This window comes from Pongo abelii, chromosome 16 (assembly GCF_028885655.2).
Source record: "Pongo abelii isolate AG06213 chromosome 16, NHGRI_mPonAbe1-v2.0_pri, whole genome shotgun sequence".
Lineage (NCBI taxonomy): Eukaryota > Metazoa > Chordata > Mammalia > Primates > Hominidae > Pongo > Pongo abelii.
In genome coordinates, this window is record NC_072001.2 from 70,207,913 (window position 1) to 70,228,305 (window position 20,393).

Below are 20,393 nucleotides of genomic sequence, written 5' to 3' on the forward strand. Positions count from 1 at the left end.
TAATAACATGAACCACAAGCAGTCGTGAAAACCAAACAAGTGAATCTAATCCATAGAAGTGTTGAAAATGGGGCCTAGCACTTGTAAGACTTCAATAGGTGCTAACCTTCGTTATTTTTTAAAACGTCATTAGTGAGATACAATTTACATATCATGCACTTCAACCATGTCAATCAGTGGCAGGAAGTTCTCATGGGCTGCAGATGCTGGGCTGTAAGGTGCAGAGTATTCCAGATGCGATGTTATTTTATGAGGTCAGGATTCCACTCTTTCTCCTGTCACACACCCAGGGCCTGAATACACTGAAGCACTAACAGGCCTTCTCTGAAGGCCAGTAATATGTTCACACCTGACTGGAAAGTGCAAATCACCATTGTCTCCTTCTCTGCCACTCTACAACCCATGTTTCACACACTGGACACACCTGACACTGCTTTTGCCCTACACATTTTTTTCCTTCTCTCTCTCTCTCTCTTTTTTTTTTTTTTTCTGATGGAGTCTTGCTCTGTCACCAGGCTGGAGTGCAGTGGTGTGATCTCGTCTCAATGCAACCTCCACCTCCCGGGTTCAAAGGATTCTCCTGCCTCAGCCTCCCAAGTAGCTGGGACTACAGGCACCCGCCACCATGCCCAGCGAATTTTTGCATTTTTAGTAGAGACGGGGTTTCACCATGTTGGCCAGGGTGGTCTCGATCTCCTGACTTTGTGATCCGCCTGCCTCAGCCTCCCAAAGTGCTGGGATTACAGGTGTGAGCCATCGCGCCTGGCCTCCTTCTCTTTTTAAAATCTGTTTTTTCACTGAGTTATAACTTTTATACAGTATACCCTATTTCCTTTTAAAATGTATTTTTTTTAAAGTGTGGCCCAATATACATAATAAAATTTACCATGTTAACCATTATGAAGTATACAGCACAGTGACATTATGTATATTCATCCTTGTTCTGCTCTCATCACACCACCCACCTCTGGAACTCTTTTCATCTTGCAGAAGCTCTGTACGCATTAAATACTACCTCTCATCGCCTCTTACCCAACCCTCTGGAAACCACTATTCTACTTTTTGTCTCTATGAATTTGTTTATTTATTCGTTTATTTTGAGATGGAGTCTCGCTCTGTCTCCCAGGCTGGAGTGCAGTGGTGTGATCGCCACTCACTGCAGCCTCCACCTCCAGGGTTCAAGCTATCCTTTCGAGTAGTAGCTGGGATTACAGACATGCACTACCACACCCGGCTAATTTTTGTATTGTTAATAGAGACGGGGTTTCTCCATGTTGGTCAGGTTGATCTCAAACTCCCAACCTCAGGTGATCCTCCCGCCTTGGCCTCCCAAAGTGCTGGGATTATAGGCATGAGCCAGCATGCCTAGCCTGTATTTGACTACTCTACATATCTCATATAAGTGGATTCATAGAACATTTGCTCTTTTGTGACTGATTTATTTCACTTAACATGGTCTCAAAGTTCATTCACACTGTAGCATGTGTAAGAATTTCAACCCTTTTGAAGGCTGAACGATCCTCTATTATATGTCTATACCATATTTTGCTTCTCCATCTGTTGACAGATGCTTGGGTTGCTCCTGCCTTGTGGCTACTACGAACAATGCTGCTATGAGCAGGGGCATACAAATATCTGTTTAAGTCCCTGCTTTTAGTTCCTTTGGGTATATGCCTCTGTGGATTTTATTTATTTATTTTTTTGAGATGGAGTTTTGTTCTTGTTGCCCAGGCTGGAGTACAGTGGTGCTATCTCAGCTCACTGCAACCTCTGCCTCCCGGGTTCAAGCTATTCTCTGGCCTCAGCCTCCCGAGTAGCTGGTATTACAGACATGTACCACCAGGTCCGGCTAATTTTGTATTTTTAGTAGAGATGGGGGTTTCACCATGTTGGTCAGGCTGGTCTCAAACTCCTGACCTCAGGTGATCCACCTGCCTCGGCCTCCCAAAATGCTGGAATTACAGGAGTAAGCCACTGTGCCAGACTTCTATACCTCTGTTGATTTTTAATGTAAAAATAACATGCCTCTATTATTTTTAATGTAAAAAAAATTAAAAATAATTTAAGGTCATACACTCTCACTGCATTTGTAGAACTCTATTTTCATTTCAATGCATCCTCTTTGGTGGCTGTTCATATGCAAGTATTTTAAAAAGTAAATGCTATTATAATGAACCAACAATTTTCCAACTACTGTTTTTTATGTCCACATTGCAAACAGAACCATAGACCATGGGCCTGAGCCAAGACTGATTTGTGACTTTATTATCTTGGAAAATAGGAAAGGGAAAACACAGTGACCTCTATAAACATATATACGTACATACAAGATGTATGCAAGGACAAAAACATATGAATTCAGAGAGGAAACTCACACAACATGTACCCGTTTCACTTAAACAACTGGGTCTGGACTTTGAAAGAATGAGATGTGAACAAGACCTCAGAGGCACAGGCAGAGACATCTCACATGCACACACATGTGAATCTCCACAACACCCCTGTATGCATAGAGAGTGCAACACACCAGGACACACATAAATGGTAAAAAATAAACTCATACACACACAACCTCACACATACCAGGATCTTCTCCTGGCCCCCAACTCCCAGACCGGCAACTTCTGAAGGCTGGGAAGGAGATCCTGCAAGAGAACTCAAAATAGCTCTGTGAACCCTGCCCTGGGCTCCAAGTGCCCGCCCACAGGACTGTCCCATGCTCCCAGCTCAGCCTTGGCCCCATGCCTGGGTCTGCACACAGCCCCAAGTCCAACCCCCTGCCCCAAATCTTTCCGAGTCAGACCTGCTCCCTCTCAATACTTTCCTTGGACAGTACCTGTATCCAGCTCCTTCTGTCATAGTCATTCTCCCAGGGACACTCTCTAATCCACACCAGAAATTCTGCTGCGGGCTTTGGGGACATAGGGACCCATGCTGGGCTAGCAGTAAGGAGCTGGTAGTCCACGGCCAGTCAGGCTTGGGCCAACAACAGCTGAACTGCCTGCCTCTCTGCTCCCTCCTCCATAAAGCAGCAATGCAACAATCGTCTTGTAGACACTGAGAACTTTAAACACGACCACATCCTTGAAGTCCCAAGCCCAGTCCTGGCATAGAACAGTCCCACAAATGGTGTTAATCTAAGCTGTCAGATAGGGCAATGCCTAAGCCTGCATGTTTTAGGGGTTGCTGTGAGATGGGAATTTTTAATAATTTTGACTAAGTTCTCCACATGTAAGATATCATGATCACTGAACTGAACAGTGCTGGAAGCCAAAGGTTGTATCTTTTGAAGAAACTAGAGAGCAATTGGTCTATTGACTAATGTACGTTGAACACTATGTAATGCTGTAGCTCTAGAGCAGTAGGGTAAAGTTAGCCACACTCCTCGGTTACACACATCAATCATACACACCTGAATGCACTTATTTATTTATTTTCCCTCTTTAGCCTTAACCCCTATTCTCCCATACACCCACACTCAAACACCTATTCTACTCTGTTCAATATGTACCATTTTATTCCTACTTTATTTATTTATTTAGAGACGGAGTCTCATTCTGTCACCAGGTTGGAGTGCAGTGGCGTGATCTCGGCTCACTGCAACCTCCGACTCCTGGGTTCAAGTGATTCTCCTGCCTCAGACTCCCAAGTAGCTGGTATTACAGGCTCCTGCCATGGCGCCCGGCTAATTTTTGTATTTTTAGTAGAGACGAGGTTTCACCATGTTGGCCAGGATGGTTTCGAACTTCTGACCTCAGGTGATCCACCCGCCTTGGCCTCCCAAAGTGCTGGGATTACAGGCATGAGCTACCGCACCCGGCCTATTTCTACTTTTTTATTATGGTAAAATATACATAACAAAATTGACCATTTTAACCATTTTAAGTGTACAGTTCCATGGCACTGACTGCATTCACATTGTTGTACAACCAACTCCACCATCCATCTCCAGAGTTTTTCCATCTTCTTCACCTGAAACTCCATACCCAGTAAACAACAATTCTCCATTCCCTCTCCCCTTGGCCCCTGGCAACCACTATCTCCTTTCTGTCTCTAAGAATTTAACTATGCTAGGTACCTCTGTAAGCGGAATCACACAATTTTTGTTCCTTTGTGGCTAGTTTATTTCACTTAGCATAATATTCTCAAGGTTCATCCACAATGTATCATGTGTCAGCATTTCCTTCCTTTTAAGGCTGAATAATATTCCATTGTATGGGCCGGGCACAGTGGCTCATGCCTGTAATCCCAGCGCTTTGGGAGGCCGAGGCGGGCAGATCACCTGAGGTCAGGAGTTCAAGACCACCCTGGCCAACATGGTGAAACCCCATTTCTACTAAAAATACAAAATTAGCTGGGTGGGGTGGCACATACCTGTAATCCCAGCTACGCGGGAGGATGAGGCAGGAGAATCACTTGAACCCGGGAAGTGGAGGTTGCAGTGCGCCAAGATCGCGCCACTGCACTCCAGGCAGTGCAATAAGAGCGAAACTCCGTCTCTAAATAAATAAATAAATAAAATTTAAAAATTCCATTGTATGACTACAATACATCTTGTTTTTCCACCCATCCATTGATGGACACTTGAGTTACTTCTACCTTTTGACTGTTGTGAATAATGCTGACATGAACATGGGTGTGGAAATACCCTTAGTCCCTGCTTTCAATTCTTTTGGGTATATCCCCAGAAATATAATTACTGGATCAAATGGTAATTCTGCTTAGTTTTTTGAGGAACTGCCATACATACATATACCATACCATTTTCCTCAGAGGCAGCACTACTTCACATCTTTACCAGCAATGTGCAAGGATTCTAACTTCTTCACATCCTTTCCAACATGTTGTTTTCTGTTTTTGAAAAGCGAATAGCTGGCCAGGCGCGGTGGCTCACGCCTGTAATCCCAGCACTTCGGGATGCCAAGGTGGGAGGAATCACCTGAGATCAGGAGTTTGAGACCAGCCTGACCAACATGGAGAAATCCCGTCTCTACTAAAAATACAAAATTAGCCACGCGTGGGTGGCACATGCCTGTAATCCCAGCTACTCAGGAGGCTGAGGCAGGAGAATTGCTTGAACCCGGGAGACGGAGGTTGTGGTGAGCTAAGATCGCACCATTGCACTCCAGCCTGGGCAACAAGAGCGAAACTCTATCTCAAAAAAAAAAAAGAAAAAGAAAAAAGATAATAGCCATCCTAATGGATGTGAAGTGGTTCAATGTGTATCTTTTTATTTGTATAACTTCTTTCAAAATGTATATAATTATTTTGTGTATATGTAATTTGTTTTACATAGTAGCATTATGCTATTCCTTTTCCTCTGTGTCTTACTATTTTCTGTTGGAACTGTGTTTAAAAGCTATACATTTGTTTTGTGTACATGGAATTCATTGCTTCTCACTTTTGCATAGCACTTTATGGTATGCATGAATCACATCCATGTATATTGAGAACCTACTATGTGCTTGTGCTAAGCTTTCTATATGAGTGATTTAATCTGATTCCATACAGCAATCCTAAGAAGGTGTTGTAATTATCACATTTTATGGATAACTGACACACACAGAGTTAAGGAACGTGCCCAGAGTCACACAGCCGGAAGTGGAAGAGGTAGAAGTTTAACCCAGGTCATTCTGGTGTCACAGAAGAGCTCACACGTGTAAGGTGTTACAAAGAGCTATAGATAGAGATCTGACTGTAGACAGAGGCTCTCTCTTAGGTGAGGGCACTCTGATAAAAGTTCTAGTCCTGATTTGGCTACTTATCTTCACAGTGCAAATCACCTTCCTTTACAGACATCACTTTCTGTCTGTGTAAGATGAAGATGATTTTAATGCTTTTTCTAGATGCACTACTTGTTGATTAAATACCCTTTAGCTAATGGGAAAATAATCAGAATTGAAGTCAGGTGTTTGTTTCTTTTGTGTATTTGGAGTGGCCGGCCCACCTGGGAGCCACTCCAAATACATGAAAACCCTCTGATGTGTCTATTCACGAGGTGAACTGTTCATAGGATGGACTATTCCTAGGGAAACAGTTGCTGTCTCCGCTTCCATCCCACCTCTCCTGAACTTTGCACTTACCATGATGAAAAATTAACTGGGCTAATGTTTCCCTCCCAAGGACAACCTCTGCAAAACAAGGTATGACTGGGCCCCAAGAGACCAGGTGCCAGAACAGAGTTGTACCCATCCAGAGCGGCCCACCCATTCACTGTTCAAAGTCAAGATCAAGAGAACATGCAGGGTCTTCTCAGCACTGAGAAGAATCAGTTCCTCAGCCCTCCTCAGAGCTTTCTGAAACTGGACTCAGTCCCTCAGTGGAGGGACTTCTCTTGGAGAAACAGGCCTGAGGAGAAAGAACTAGCCCAGAAATGGCACTTATTAGACTTGTAGGTGGGTCCAGCACTACTTTTCTGCATGCACAGCTGTTCTTGTCACACGGATGCCAGCAGGGAAGCGTGGTTCTGCCACACTAACTAGCTGGCTGCCTAGTTATTTCCTCCCCTCAGGAAAATGAGAGGGCTGAATGAGGGCCCCTTCCAATACCATGATTTTAGAGGGTGAAGTACCTGTCAGGTCCTTCCACTACATGTAATCCTTAAATCTCTCTGAAGCTCTTCCTCTACAGTGCAAATCACCCTCCTTCATCAGACATTGCTCTCTCTGTAACATAAAGGACTTGAACTACAGGAGGACAGTTACAATGCTCTTTCTGAATCCACCACTCTGCACAGTGAAAACCGCTTGCTCCATTCTTACAGCGGAGAGAACAGACGCTGCGCGAGGGGAAAAGAGAAAGAGCCGGGATTGGAAGCCAGGCCAGTCACTGATGGATCCTGAGCCCCTCTTACTTTCTCTGGCTACCTCTCAATGGTTGGACTTGTTCATGTTAAGATTAACATTTTACTGGACGATGATGACTGCAAGGACCCCTGCCCATCTTTGCCCACTCAGTCACATCATCCCCATCCCCACCCTTTGATGCTTCTCTAGGCTGTGAACGCCTTGAAGACCTTAGTCTTTTATTTTGGAAGTTCAGGAACTGAATAGGAGGGCTGCAACTTAGAGCTGCTCCGTCAATGTGTATTAAACTTATTTGACCTCCCTTCACCACTTTTCATGGCATTAGCAATGCAAACCTTTTCACATGAGCTTCCCACAGCCACCCTAGGCGATCGCGAGGGAAGCTACCTCTAGCCCCATTTTACAGGTGAGCAAATAATCCTTGCAGTGTTACAACAGTGTGCCCGTGTAGAGAACTGTTTTGCCAAGAGCTCGATCAATGATGTCATCTTTGCCTTCCGTGACCCAGGCAGCTGGGTGCAGTGTCAAGATCGGAGACTGAGGCTTCAACAAAGCATTGGGTTCAAATTCCAGCTCTGCCACTTGGAACCCTGAATAAGTAATGTAATCTCTCTGTGCCTCCGTAAACGTGAGGCACAGGAACATCTACCTCACCAACCACTGTTAAGATTGAATCAAAGGGCAGCAGGCGGGCTAACTGGAATGAAGAAAGCAATCAATAAATGTGGATTGTGTCATCCTTGTCCCTCTTGAGGGACGGGAAGAGGAGAGTGAAACCTAAGACCACAGCGGCAGCGCGTTAACAGGAGGACCAGCAAGGAACGGAAGCCAGGATGTCAAGCCTCAGTTGGGTTTCAGGGATTCTCCTTTTCAGGCAGGTATTTAGGAAGAGAGGAGGGTGAGGAGCACAGAGCCCTTCTGCAGCAGCAGCTGCGGATTGACTTGTGGGAGGCGGTTCTCTGAGGCAAGGCAAGGGTCCCTGCCGCTTCTGGGCTGACTTTGTGGATTCCGCCACACCTCACAGGGCTTTGTTAACTCCCCACCCACTTGAGGGTTTGCAGATAACTTTTTTTTTTTTTTTTTAAACAAACCGGGGGTGGGGGTGGGGGATTCCTGCTGTTAAAAACAAACAAAGGGCTTAGACACCGGCTAGTCGGCTGCGGGAGGCAGCAGCAAGAGAAAGGCCGAGTAGCTCCTGAAAGCCGCCGAGGGCCCTGCGGGCAGACGCCCCTGAATTCTTTTGGTGGGGAGAAAAGCCCCGGAGCTCCCCAATGTGCCAATTGGTTTGTTGTTGTTCTGCTTTTTTTGAATACACAAACTCTCCGAATACTCCTGTCTTGCCCCACTTTTTTGTGAGTTCATTGCTTTGGAAACAAAATTCTTTTCCATTTATTGGGAATTATCAAATTTCCGATCCTTCTCTATCAGGAGATCCAGCAACACCCTGTTATGTAAATTTCTTCCAAAGATAAATTCGAAAGCGCCTCCATTCATTCCTTCAAGAACTCAACAGATGTCCTTGAGGCTCATTTTCTGCCAGGCACTCGGTTCACAAGGCTCAAGAGACTCCTGGCTCCAGCCATTGTCCAGGTTGTCACTGGTGTCCCCAACTCTCCACTTCTGAGGACCCACTTCTTACCCCCTCCCTCCTCCGCACACGTTCCCGAGGCTCTCGGCCGGTGTGATCTCACCGACTAGAGAATAAAAACAGGCCAGGGGCGCCGGCGCCGGCCAAGGGCCTTGACAGGGATCAGCGAGCGCGAGGCCAAGTGCGGGCCCCAACTTCCTGGGCCCGGGCCTTCCGCGCGCCCCCTCTCGGGCTCGGGTCCTCTCCAGGGTGCACTCGAGTCCGGACGGCGCTTACTTGCTGCGAGTCCAACCCTCCCCGGCCCGCAACTCCAACCAAGCCGCCCGAGTGTAGACTCCGAGAGCGGACGCCACGGGCCGCGCTCAGCCCTCCCGCCCGAGGCCCCTCTCGCCGCGTTTCCCAGGACTTCCTCCCCGTGCCCGCCCGACTTCAGGTCGGGGCCGCGCAGGGTCCCGCGCGCTCCAACCAGGACTGCCGCCGCCCGGGTCGCCCACGTGGGCGTGCTGGGCGCGGGGTGGTGGCCGGCCGGGCGCCCTCCCTGGAGCAGGGGGCGGGCAGGGCGCCCGCGGGAGGAGGTGGCGGGGCGCGGGGGAGGAGGCGGGGAGCCCCGGCGGCGAGGGGGCGGTGACAGCACTTGGAAAGGAGGCTGCACGCGGATTTGCATGAAACACAGACTGGGAGCGGGCGGGAGCGGGAGCGCGGCGCACGCCCCGGGCCGGCCCAGCCAGCGAGCTAGCGAGCGGCGAGCCGGGAGGAGGAGGGTGGCGGCGCGGTGAGGCCGCAGAGGCGGAGGGATCTGCGCATCAAAGCTAGCGAGGCGAGCGAAGTTTGGCCGGGGGTTGGACTTTCCTTCCCGGAGGCGGCACCCAAACAGCTACCCCGTGCGGAAACCCAAACTTCTGCTGCCACTTGGAGTCTCGCGGCCGCCGCCTCCGCCCCGCGTTCGGGGCCTTCCCGACCCGGCACTGCTGCCGTCCGCCCGCCCAGCCGCTCTCTTCGCCGTGGGAGCCGCTCCGGGCGCAGGGCCGCGCGCCGAGCCCCGCAGGCTGCAGCGCCGCGGCCCGGCCCGGCGCCCCGGCAACTTCGCCGAGAGTTGAGGCGAAGTTTGGGTGACCGCGGCAGGCCCCGGCCGAGCTCCCCTCTGCGCCCCCGGCGTCCCGTCGAGCCCAGCCCCGCCGGGGGCGCTCCTCGCCGCCCGCGCGCCCTCCCCAGCCATGTCGTCCATCCTGCCTTTCACTCCCCCGATCGTGAAGCGCCTGCTGGGCTGGAAGAAGGGCGAGCAGAACGGGCAGGAGGAGAAATGGTGCGAGAAGGCGGTCAAGAGCCTGGTCAAGAAACTCAAGAAGACGGGGCAGCTGGACGAGCTGGAGAAGGCCATCACCACGCAGAACGTCAACACCAAGTGCATCACCATCCCCAGGTGGGGGCCCGCCCGGGGGACCCGGGGGCACGCCGGCCCAGCCCCCTGGCACTGCGGGGCCGACCCAGTGGGGCTGGAGATGGGAAGAGGGAGAGAGAGGGAGTGAGACTGTGTGGGTGCGTGTGTGAGAGAGTGGGAGAGCGCGGGCAGGAAGGGGGTGGGAGGACCCCAAACAAAACCATCTCTGATTTGCAAAGATCAGAGCCCGAGGCTTCCACGCGGCACTCTGGCTTCCAGACCTCACATTCCCTTTCCACCTCCGGGAGGGGAGAGCGGGTTGCTGCGGGACTCGGCCGCCCCCACTCCGGGGAGCTGGGGCTGGAAGTTGAGGCCCGCTTTGTTCGTCTCCGCGGGCCGGAGCCCCTCCTCCGCCGCCGCCTCCCGCCCCCGCGGCCCGCGCTCGTGGAGGTGGTGGTGTCTTTGCGTTTCTTTTCTTCAGTCCGGTCTCCCCACTTTCCTCTACAGGAATGCGGTCCGTACAGCTGGGGCTGTGGGTGAGGAGCGGGAGCCTAGTGATTGACAGATTCCTTCTTCGTTCTTTCTTTGCCTTCGGGATTAGCATTTTTATCGAGTATTTTTAGACTCAGTTGTGCCAGTCTCCCGCCCCCTGAGCATGCACGCACTTTGGTTTCAGTGCAATGCTCTGACTTCCAAATGGGAGAGACAAGTGGCAGAAAATAGGGTCTTCCCCCACCTCCCACCCTCCATCCCGACTCTTTGCCCTCCTTTTGGTCCAAGAGATTTTGAATCCGTGCAGAACGAGGGAGAGGGGCAGGCTGCAGCCGGGCAGATAACAAAACACACCCCAAAGTGGGCCTCGCATCGGCCCTCGCATTCCTGTAGAGCCCTCCTTCCCAAAGCGCGCTGCCATCTGTCTGGATCTCCTTTATCCTTCCCGTTGCGCGCTAGCTAGGTCGGGCGGGAGCCCACAGATGGCTGATAGAAGGGGTCAGTGACTTCACTCCCTCAGGGCCTGCCTTAGCTTAGCTGTGCCTGGCTGGGAATTGGGGGTGGGGGTACCTTGGCTTCCTGTCTCTACCTCTCAGCCTCCTTTGATTCGGAACCAAGGGAGAGAGCGTGTGTGTTGGGGGCTGGCTGTTTTGGGGGTCCCAGGCTGCAGAGGAATGAGTAGAAAGCACCAGGGACTGTCAGCCGCAAAGGCATTGTCATCCCTGCCCCTGGGCCAGGGTGGACTCCATCCTTGGCCACCTGCTTGGGGCAGTTGTACAGGGGCTGCCAGGCGAGTCAGGCAGGCACAAAGCAACATCTGTCCACGGGAACCCAGGGCAGGCCTCCCCTGGAAATAAATGCCACATATGGTGGGAATGCGGACTGAAATTTTTTTTAACTGGGTGGATCCAGTCAATAGAGGGGAGGGAAGGCGGTGTGCTGTCTGGGGAAGTCTCTGGGCGTGTGATCGGGAGCCAGAATTGACTTCAGAGGAGGTGGTGTGATGTGATGGTCAGAGAGACCTGGGATTTGGTTCCAGCTCTGCTTGTTAGTTCTTCTGTATTCCTTCCGTGGGGGTGGCGAGGGTAGAGTGAGTGAGTATGCTACTCTGTCTGGGGAGGGGTCTGCCAAACCTAGCTTCTCCTTATCTGCCTGGGTGCATTGAAGACAAGTGCTTTATGTATTGAAACAGAAGGAAAAAAGTGGTATCAATTATAAAACAGGCAGCTGTGAAAAGTGTTTCACAGTTTACAAAGCACTTTTACATGGTTTTCTGAGGTCCTCAAAAAAAGACAGAAAGCAAGCAAGCAACCAGCCATGGAAAGTAGGTAAGGTTGTTAGGCTTAAGATTATCACATTTTTAAAGCAGAGAAAACCTTAAAAGAGAGAGGTGAAAAGGCTTGAGTCATAGACATGGGGTTCTGACTGAATGTGCTCTTTCTGCTGCCCCATGCTGCTTTATACTTTGAAGATTCTGAATACATTCTTTGCTGAATGCTAAAGCTGTGTTAGCTTGGGGAGGGCCCTGTGGATCTTTGTATGTGCGGTTGCTTCTTTAATCTTTGGGCTGGTGATAGCTTGGCAGAGAGGCCTTGCTTTCCCTTGCCTTGGTAGGAGTTTGTCCTCTGTGGGGCCATACCTTTGGCCTGCCTTTTCCTCTTCCAAAGTCCTGCTGAGACTTTGGAAGCCTAAGACATGTGAATGCTTTGGATGATTCTGAGAGTTCAAGCCAACCTGCCCTGTGGCCTTCTCGTGACTTTGTTAGGACTGAGGCATCTTCTGCCTGCCTGGATAGGACTGAATGCAAAAGCAGATTTTTTTTTCATCTTTTTTTTCAGTTAGGGAAACCCAGTGGCTTGGGTGGATCCAGACAAAATGGATTTTCATCCTTGGATTTTGTGCCCACGCCTCTGGGTCACCTTGTGTCCCTTGGCAACAGCTGCTGCTGTTTTGGTCGTGGGCAGAAAACTAAAGGCCATGTCTTGGGGAGGTGGCTGGTTTGGCCCTATGCTGGTGATATCAATGTGTCTGCTAAGCCCCATAGATTGCAGTGTTGCTTGTCAAATTGTCTGCTTTCACCACAGCTGCCTTTTAGTTTGGAAAGTAGAGAAAGGAAAATGTTTAACTTAGTCATTCCCCCTCTGTGTGGGGGGTTGGTCACTGGGTGCTTAAAAACACTGTGCAAGATCTGGACTCTGGGGTTTAAGGAGCCCTCAGTCTAAGGAGATTAAGCCAAGTGTGTTTTGGCTAATATATAATCATGAGCAGCAACAGCAACATTTGGCAATTAGAGCTATATACTAGGGACTTCCAGACCACAGGCTTGCTTCTCTGTGACACCAGCTCTGACTTGTTTCAATTATCAGGGGAGCTGGCGTGATACACACTTATCAACATAAAGAAGGTAAAAGAGATTGGTGCCGAGGAAGTGGTAAGAGCTTCATTTAGATACACCGACAAAGGGGCTGTCAGGATACTCTGAGGTCTGGCAGGATTGGCAGAATTTACACAAGTTTCATAACAGCCTCTCATGCCTCACCTGCTTGAGTACCTGAGTAAAGCTGCAGGTATCTTCCTTGCCAGTTTATAAGAATGGAATCAAAGCATTTGCCACTGAATGAGAGTTGGTGTGTGAGCGTTACATGAGGAATAAGGAGCTCAGCACACTTAAAACTTAGTTTTCTGGTAGACACTGGTAGCTTGTATTTCCACCAGGGAATCCATGCCTTGGCCTCGTTGTTGGGAGCTAGACCAAGCTTAAAGCATTGCTTGTTTGGAAGGGAATTTGGGCTTTCTTGTGTCAGAGCACCCAGTCCAGTGGAAAATTGGAGAATTGAAGCAAACACTAGGTCTGACACACAGCATCTACTCCCTCCCTGTGAATCTGATCTCTTTTTTTTGGAGACAGAGTCTTGCCTTATTGCCCAGGCTGGAGTGCAGTGGCATGATCTTAGCTCACTGCAACCTCTGCCTCCTGGTTCAAGCGATTCTCGTGCCTCAGCCTCCCGAGTAGCTGGGATTACAGGCGCCTGCCACCACGCCCAGCTTATTTTTGTATTTTTAGTAGAGACGGGGTTTCACTATGTTGGCCAGGCTGGTGTTGAACTCCTGACCTTGTGATCCGCCCGCCTTGGCCTCCCAAAGTGCTGGGATTACAGGCGTGAGCCACCGCGCCCCACCGAATCTGATTTTTTACTGTAGCCTCCTCTTATTATCTCCTTGAATTTTGCCAGGGTACTCTCACTTTGAGAAAGGAAAAAGATCCTAGTCTTTAACATGCCTTTTCCAGATTTCTGGGGATAGACCTATTACTAAGGCTGTAGAGGCCTCCCTCTTCTCTTGGCTGCAGTTCAGAGCACCATGTCCATGTGGCCCATTGGAAGCAAGCCCCCTTCCAGCGGCTAGGGAGGTAGTCCATTATCTCTTTGCTCTTGTTAACTTTGATTAGGGGAGTTCCACGTAGGGCCTGAGAAGAGGAGGTGCCTGCAGGACAATAGGTAGCTGATGAGGGATCTGACTCAGCTGCAGCTGAACCTAGGCACCACTTGACTTTCCCTGGGAACATTTAGAACCTTGGAACATGCTGCTTGCACCTGGGAGTGGAATGTTTGCAGACAGCCCCTCTGTTGTTACAGGGCTGGATTTTGTTGATTTATTGATATTTACTGATATTTATTGGACCCCTCCCGTGTCTGAGTCAATTTTTTAGGTACCAGAGGAGGATGTAGAGACACATTTGAAAAGTTCCCAGCCTGTGAGGAGCTTACACATCAGTAAGGGAAACATTAATAGGGCATTATTTGGTATCTAACTGCTATCTCTTTCTCATTCCCAGCTACCAGTAGAAATATGAGCTCTAGTATGGATGATTTTTGATGGGGCAGGCGTTGATGTGCCTTTTAAATATTGTAGAATTCACTGTGGTAGAAAATAAAATAATGACAGGCATCTGTTTTCGCTGGAAAAAAACACAAAATTCAGGGCCTGTACCTACCGTTTTACTACCTGCAAGGATTTGGAAATCCATTTAAGTTTCACAGCTTTTATATCTGCACCTGTCAAGTCAGGATGAGATAAGTCCTGTGGAAGTGTTTTGTGAACCAGAGAACTTGACAGGTACGTTACGTTTAGACTTCATTCTGCATCATTCATTCATTATTGAATTATTCAGTCCTTCGTTGAGAACGTACTACAATGACCACAGCAGGGTCCCTGTACTCAAAGAGCTCCCTGTCTAGAGCGGGAGACAGACTTGCCCAAAGGTATAGGGCATGAGCTGCGGCTGAGGAATATGCTAAGTGCCCAGCAATGTGGAAGCACAGTTAATTCTGTGGGAGGAGGTGTAGAGAGGAGGAGAACCCATGAGAGGTGGAAAACTAAGAAGGGGACAAGGGTTATCCAAAGGAAGTTTTTTGGACTGCAGTATGATGTTGGGAACTTTTTGGTACATGGGGATAGTTCCCTACAAGAATGAGGACGTCTTTATTCTCTTTTACTAAACTGAGTGCTGCTATAAATATGTTACCTTGTAACTGGCACTGAACAGCTAGTGACTTGGTTGCTATATTTTACTCCACTGTAAAGCATTTTCTCTTTGAAGTAAAAAGTAAGTTAGTACTGCAAACTGAAATTCAGGTTTCCTTGGTGGGAACAGGGACTTCAGATGTATCAGCTCAGAATATGACAGGGAGTGTTAATAAATAAGTGGACAACTTGGCCGGGCGCGGTGGCTCACACCTATAATCCCAAGCACTTTGGGAGGCCGAGGCAGGCGGATCACGAGGTCAGGAGATCACAACCATTGTGGCTTTAGTAGAGACAGGTGAAACCCTGTCTCTACTAAAAATACAAAAAAATTAGCCGAGCGTGGTGGCGGGCGCCTGTAGTCCCAGCTACTTGGGAGGCTGAGGCAAGAGGATGGCGTGAACCTGGGAGGCGGAGCTTGCAGTGAGCCGAGATCGCACCACTGCACTCCAGCCTGGGCAACAGAGCGAGACTCTGTCTCAAAATAAATAAATAAATAAATGAAAGGTGGACAACTTGCAGACGGTTGTTTTGAAATTCAGAGCTTCGGTGTGACCTAGCTTCTCGTTTCTCTGGTTAACACTTGCTGAGAATAAATCCTAGACGCCTGAGTTTCTGAATGAACATAGGTGTTTTTAGTGGTAGATTTTTTAAAAAGTCTTTGCAAGGGTGAAGTTTTAAATGACAATTTTAATAGAAAAAAGTATGAATACAGTCGCATTTAATTCTGATGAGAAATGCAAGAAGTTGATGAAATTAAAAGAATTTGTTTCAAGCTTATCACATCAGGAATCCAACTAAATGAGTTAAAAAATAAATATTGGTTTAATAATGTAAACATGTGATTGCTGTATTATTATAATGGAATAAAATTAACACGATTTAATGAACTGAGCGACCATTAATTTTTACTTGTTAATTTATTAGGAGATTTTAATGCCATTTGATGCACAGTACAGCCATTATTCTGCGTGAGCTCCTTAATGAAATAAATAGGACCAACCAGAGCTTGCTTCAAATTGGAATCAGCTTTCATTCCTGTTAACCTTATTCTCCCACCTTTATCCACCTCTCCTTCAGCTTCCTGTAATTGCAATTAAGTTCTCTAAGGTTGGAATGCAGCTTTCTTAATCAGCAAGTCTCATCAATAGTCCTAATTGACTTTTGCCCTTTTCTTCTTTGCCATATTGACTGATTAAAACAAAAGCAAAACTTAAAGACTCCATTCCCTCCCCCAAATCCACATCTCATAGTGTTGGTTGGCTGGCAAGAGAACTGCCCAAGAAGGCTGCTCGTGATGGCAGCCTGCTGAATGTGCAGGGGATGGGAGTTCATCAGCCATGTGCACACGTGAATGGCTGGTGCAGTGTTGGATGGGACTAGCTCTTCCCTAAGGAGGGGTATGACCTTCTCTTGGCCTCTGACAAGTCCCTGAGCCATGGAGCCTTCAGTCTTCCCATCTTCAAGCACAATGGTTCCTGGAAACAGTGGGAAGTTGCCATCCTGAGCCCACCCTACAGAAGTTTGGTTTCTAATTTTACTCTATTCTAAGTTTTAGAACCGAGACAATTCCAAGAGAACTTGTCCAGTTCATTTTTATGCCTTCCTTTAATGCCCTACCAGGTGCTAATTTCTGTGCCAGGTAATGCGGACAAAATAGTGAATAAGGCAGATACTGTCCCTGGTGCCTTCTGTAGCTTCTAGTCCACTGGCTGTGAAACACAGGTTCTTTGGAGTTGTGAGAATGCTGTATGTGTTCACTCTTTAGCTAATTTGTAAATACTGTTTTTTTGGTGCCAAACAAACCAAATCCCCCAAGCTCTGCAGTTTATTGACTTGACAAGGATCTCTGTCTCTCTCTTTCTTTCTCTTTCTTTCTGTATAACATTATCCTTTGTTTCGACTTAACAGTTTGAGAAATAAACAAATCTATAGCATACGATCCACTGTTGGTTATCTAAGGCCCTTCCTATAAACAGCAGCCTGCCACAGTGGCAACTGCTGTAGAATGTTTTGACAGAGACTCAGTTTAAAATGAAAACACAGTAGAAGCCTATTAATTGAGAAGTTTGGCTAATTCTGGACTAGGCGAAAGTTTGTTTAGCAGGCCTTTTTGCCCCATAAATGCTGTCAAAGAAAAATTAATAAACAAGAGTTTGGGGATTATTTTGGAGGTAGGAGTCAGCAGACCTTGGTAGGTTCTAGACGTGGCTCTGTTTCTGATTAGCTGTGTGACCTGGGACAAGTCACCTTCTTTGGGCCTCGAATGTTCTCAACTGGAAAATAGGCTAGATAAACTCTATTGGAGGGCCTTTCTAACTTGGAATTGGTATTCATACAAGTATTTTATTTTATTTTTTGAGATGGAGTTTCGCTCTTGTTGCCCAGGCTGAAGTGCAATGGCGCGGTCTTGCCTCACTGCAACCTCTGCCTCCCAGGTTCAAGTGATTGTCCTGCCTCAGCCTTCTGAGTAGCTGGGATTACAGGCATGTGCCACCACACCCGGCTAATTTTGTATTTTTATCAGAGACCAGTTTCGCCATGTTGGCCAGGCTGGTCTCCAACTCCTGGCCTCAAGTGATCTGCCCGCCTCGGCCTCCCAAAGTGCTGGGATTCCAGGCTTGAGCCACCGCGCCCGGCCACATACAAACATTTTAGAAGCTCCCAGTTGCACGCATCTAGTTGATCAGTGAACGACAGATCTTTCTTAATTATTAATGTTCCAAGACTCTATCAGCCTGGTGTCAATTAATTTACATAAGTAAAAATAATAAAATTGTAATTCGGCCTTTAATTTTGGTGATTTCCCTCCCTCTTCCTTGCCTCTTCCTTACTCTGTGAGTCTAAATCAGTGAAATTTAACTACAAAGGAATATGAAAATAATGCTAGGATGAAGACGTGGAGGCTGTGCCTCTTGAGATGCAGTGAACAGTTTTTCTTCTTTTGTTGCTATTTTTGACTATTCTAAGAACAGGAAGTTTACTTAAACTAATGACCACAGATGCCTAAAAACGTTAAATGTAAGAGGTAGGCATTATAGAGGATACCTGTGGAAAATGTTTGCTCATATGTCAAAGTTTACCCAGGAAGCTTCCTTTATTTATTTCCAAGCATCTATATAAAGAAAGGCTGCACTTGATTGCGTAAGCATGAGCCTTTTGTTAGGCAGCGTGGATGTTGCAAGTTTAAACCCCAACTAGGAAATGAAAAGTGAGTTTCCTCCTAAATAGTTCTTTTTCAGTATCACGTGGCTCTCCCAACTTACATCTGGCAAGTTTTTCTCTTGAGTGCTTTACCGGTAGTTTAGGACTCCAGTATTGTATTGTATTGTTTGTTTGTTTCTTTGTCTCTCTCTCTCTCTCTCTCTCTTTCTTTTTTTGTTTTTGGAGACGGAGTCTTGTTGTGTCGCCCAGGCTGGAGTGCAGTGGCGTGATCTCAGCTCACTGCAACCTCCGCCTCCCAGGTTCAAGCAGTGCTTCTGCCTCAGCCTCCCATGTAGCTGGGACTGCAGGTGCCCGCCACCACGCCCGGCTAATTTTTGTATTTTTAGTAGAGATGGGGTAGGACTCCAGTATTAAGAAACACTGTGTATGGCTTTGGCTTTGAAACCTACAGAGTTATGAATCTGGTCCCTTTTGCTGCTTAATGTTGCATCACAAACTGCCAAGCCAAGTTGTAGCTCTGAGGTGTCACCATTTTTTTTTTCTTTTCAGCTGGACTTTTGAAAATAGTAATGCTTTTTGGGTGTGTGTTTTTTAAAGGTCTGTTTTTACGCTGTCACAGCTCAAAAATGCCAAAAGGCATTTTTTCCTTAAAAAATCACCTCTGGGCTAAGCCCAAATGTGGAGTAATGAATCCAGAAAGGACTTTTTGAGTAGTTACAAGTGGCTGAAAGCAGGCACTGGTGATGGAAATTGGATTTTTCCTTTTGCTTCAAATCTTCCTGGTTGTAAACTTTTTCTTACCCTTATTGAAGTCAGACTCAAGGTGGGTCTAATTTCTCCCAGCCCATGGGAGGGCAGAGTGAATTGCTGCTTGTTGTGCCACCCCTTTACATTTTGTGTGTGGCTGTTTGTCTCTCCCCAAACAGGTTCTTCACATATTACCTGGGGAGCAGGAGAGGGGGAGGACGGGAAGAGCACAGTTGGGCAGAAAGAGCAAAGCCTCTCAAATCTGATGGGTTTGGGTTTGAGTCTGACAGTTATTAGCTACGTGGTGACTTTGGGTACTTTGCTTCAACTTATTGAGCCCCAGTTTCTGCATCTGTAAAATGAGGGTGAAACTACCTACTTCATAGAAATCAACCCAAGTGGCCGGGCACGGTGGCTCATGCCTGTAATCCCAGCACTTTGGGAGGCCAAGGTGGATGGATCACCTGAGGCCAAGAGTTCGAGACCAGCCTGAACAATATGGTGAAACCTCGGCTCTACTAAAAATACAAAAATTAGCCCAGCATGGTAGCGGGCGCCTGTAATTTCAGCTACTCAGGAGGCTGAGACAGGAGAATTGCCTGAACCTGGGAGCGGGAGCTTGCAGTGAGCCAAGATCGCACCATTGTACTCCAGCCTGGGCAACAGAGTGAGACTCCATCTCAAAAAAAAAAAAAAAAAAAAAAATCAACCCAAGTGAGATAAGATATATCAAGTACTTTGCCAGTATCGATCATAATACATAGGAGGTGCTTAGTAAACACTCATTTTTCGTTTCCAAGGGGAAATTTGGCAGATGATGTCCGTCGACTCCAATAGGTGAATCCCCTTCTCACCCCGACACACTTGCTCACAGAGCATTCTCCTTTGGAGAGTCTCAGTTGATATAGTAGAAGGATCTACTTACACACAGAGAACGTACAGACACGCCACTTGTTGATGTAAGGCTTGGCAGGCTATTGAAAGAGAAACAATTCATATTCTTAGGTGGTTCTGCCCTCCCCCATCACCTTCTCTATCATTATTTTTAAAAATTTGTTTGGTCGACTAAAAATAATAGTACTGAAAACAAACTTCGATGAATCAGGTCTCCTGGGGCGGGGGATGGGTAAGATCCTGAAGCAGAAACGCAGTGACTCACGCGCCTGTCACTGATAGCTGCCAGTAAGTGCATGGAAGTGCATGATGTTTATTGTTGCTGGTGTTTTTTTGAGGCCCAAGTTGGAATGCACTTCCGGCTCCCCCTCAAGTACTAGCTTACTGGTTAGGTTGGCTGTTGAGAGAGAATGGTCAGGTCCAGAAACTCATGGCTCTGAAATGACCCAGACGTGATGGCTGTACCCTTGACTGCCCTCAGATACGTGCAAGAGGGAGCTCACGCTTCAAGAGTCACGCTTTGGCCCTCCACCTGGCTGTGCTCCTCTTACTGGGGCAAGGAGACTGTAGGGCCAAGGGACAGGCCCATCTAGAGCCAGCACTTCCTTTTTCCAGATCATGCTCAGAGGCCTGGCCCTTCCAGTTCCCTGCACCAGTGTCTTGAGCCTGTTTCCAAGTCCTGTGTCTTCGCCAGGTCTGTTACTTAAGGGCAGACTGTGTTGGCCACGGACAGCACGTGTACCTGTGGGCCCAATGGCTGGGCAAGGGGTGCAGGGGCATGAAGGAATCGGCTAGAGCT

General features: G+C 47.9%; 1 protein-coding gene across 2 annotated transcripts in view; it reads left to right on the plus strand.

The window, feature by feature from the left end:
- Positions 1-9,057: 9,057 nt before the first annotated feature.
- The window catches only part of SMAD3 (SMAD family member 3), a 129,567-nt gene continuing 118,231 nt past the window's right edge, over positions 9,058-20,393 (plus strand). Inside the window, exon 1 of one of the 2 annotated variants that reach the window (XM_002825585.6) lies at positions 9,058-9,814. In XM_002825585.6, coding sequence (XP_002825631.1) covers positions 9,609-9,814 — 206 coding nt within the window. In that variant the 5' untranslated portion in view covers positions 9,058-9,608. The remainder of the gene's footprint in view (positions 9,815-20,393) is intronic. The other variant, XM_054531611.2, reaches the window with a different exon arrangement.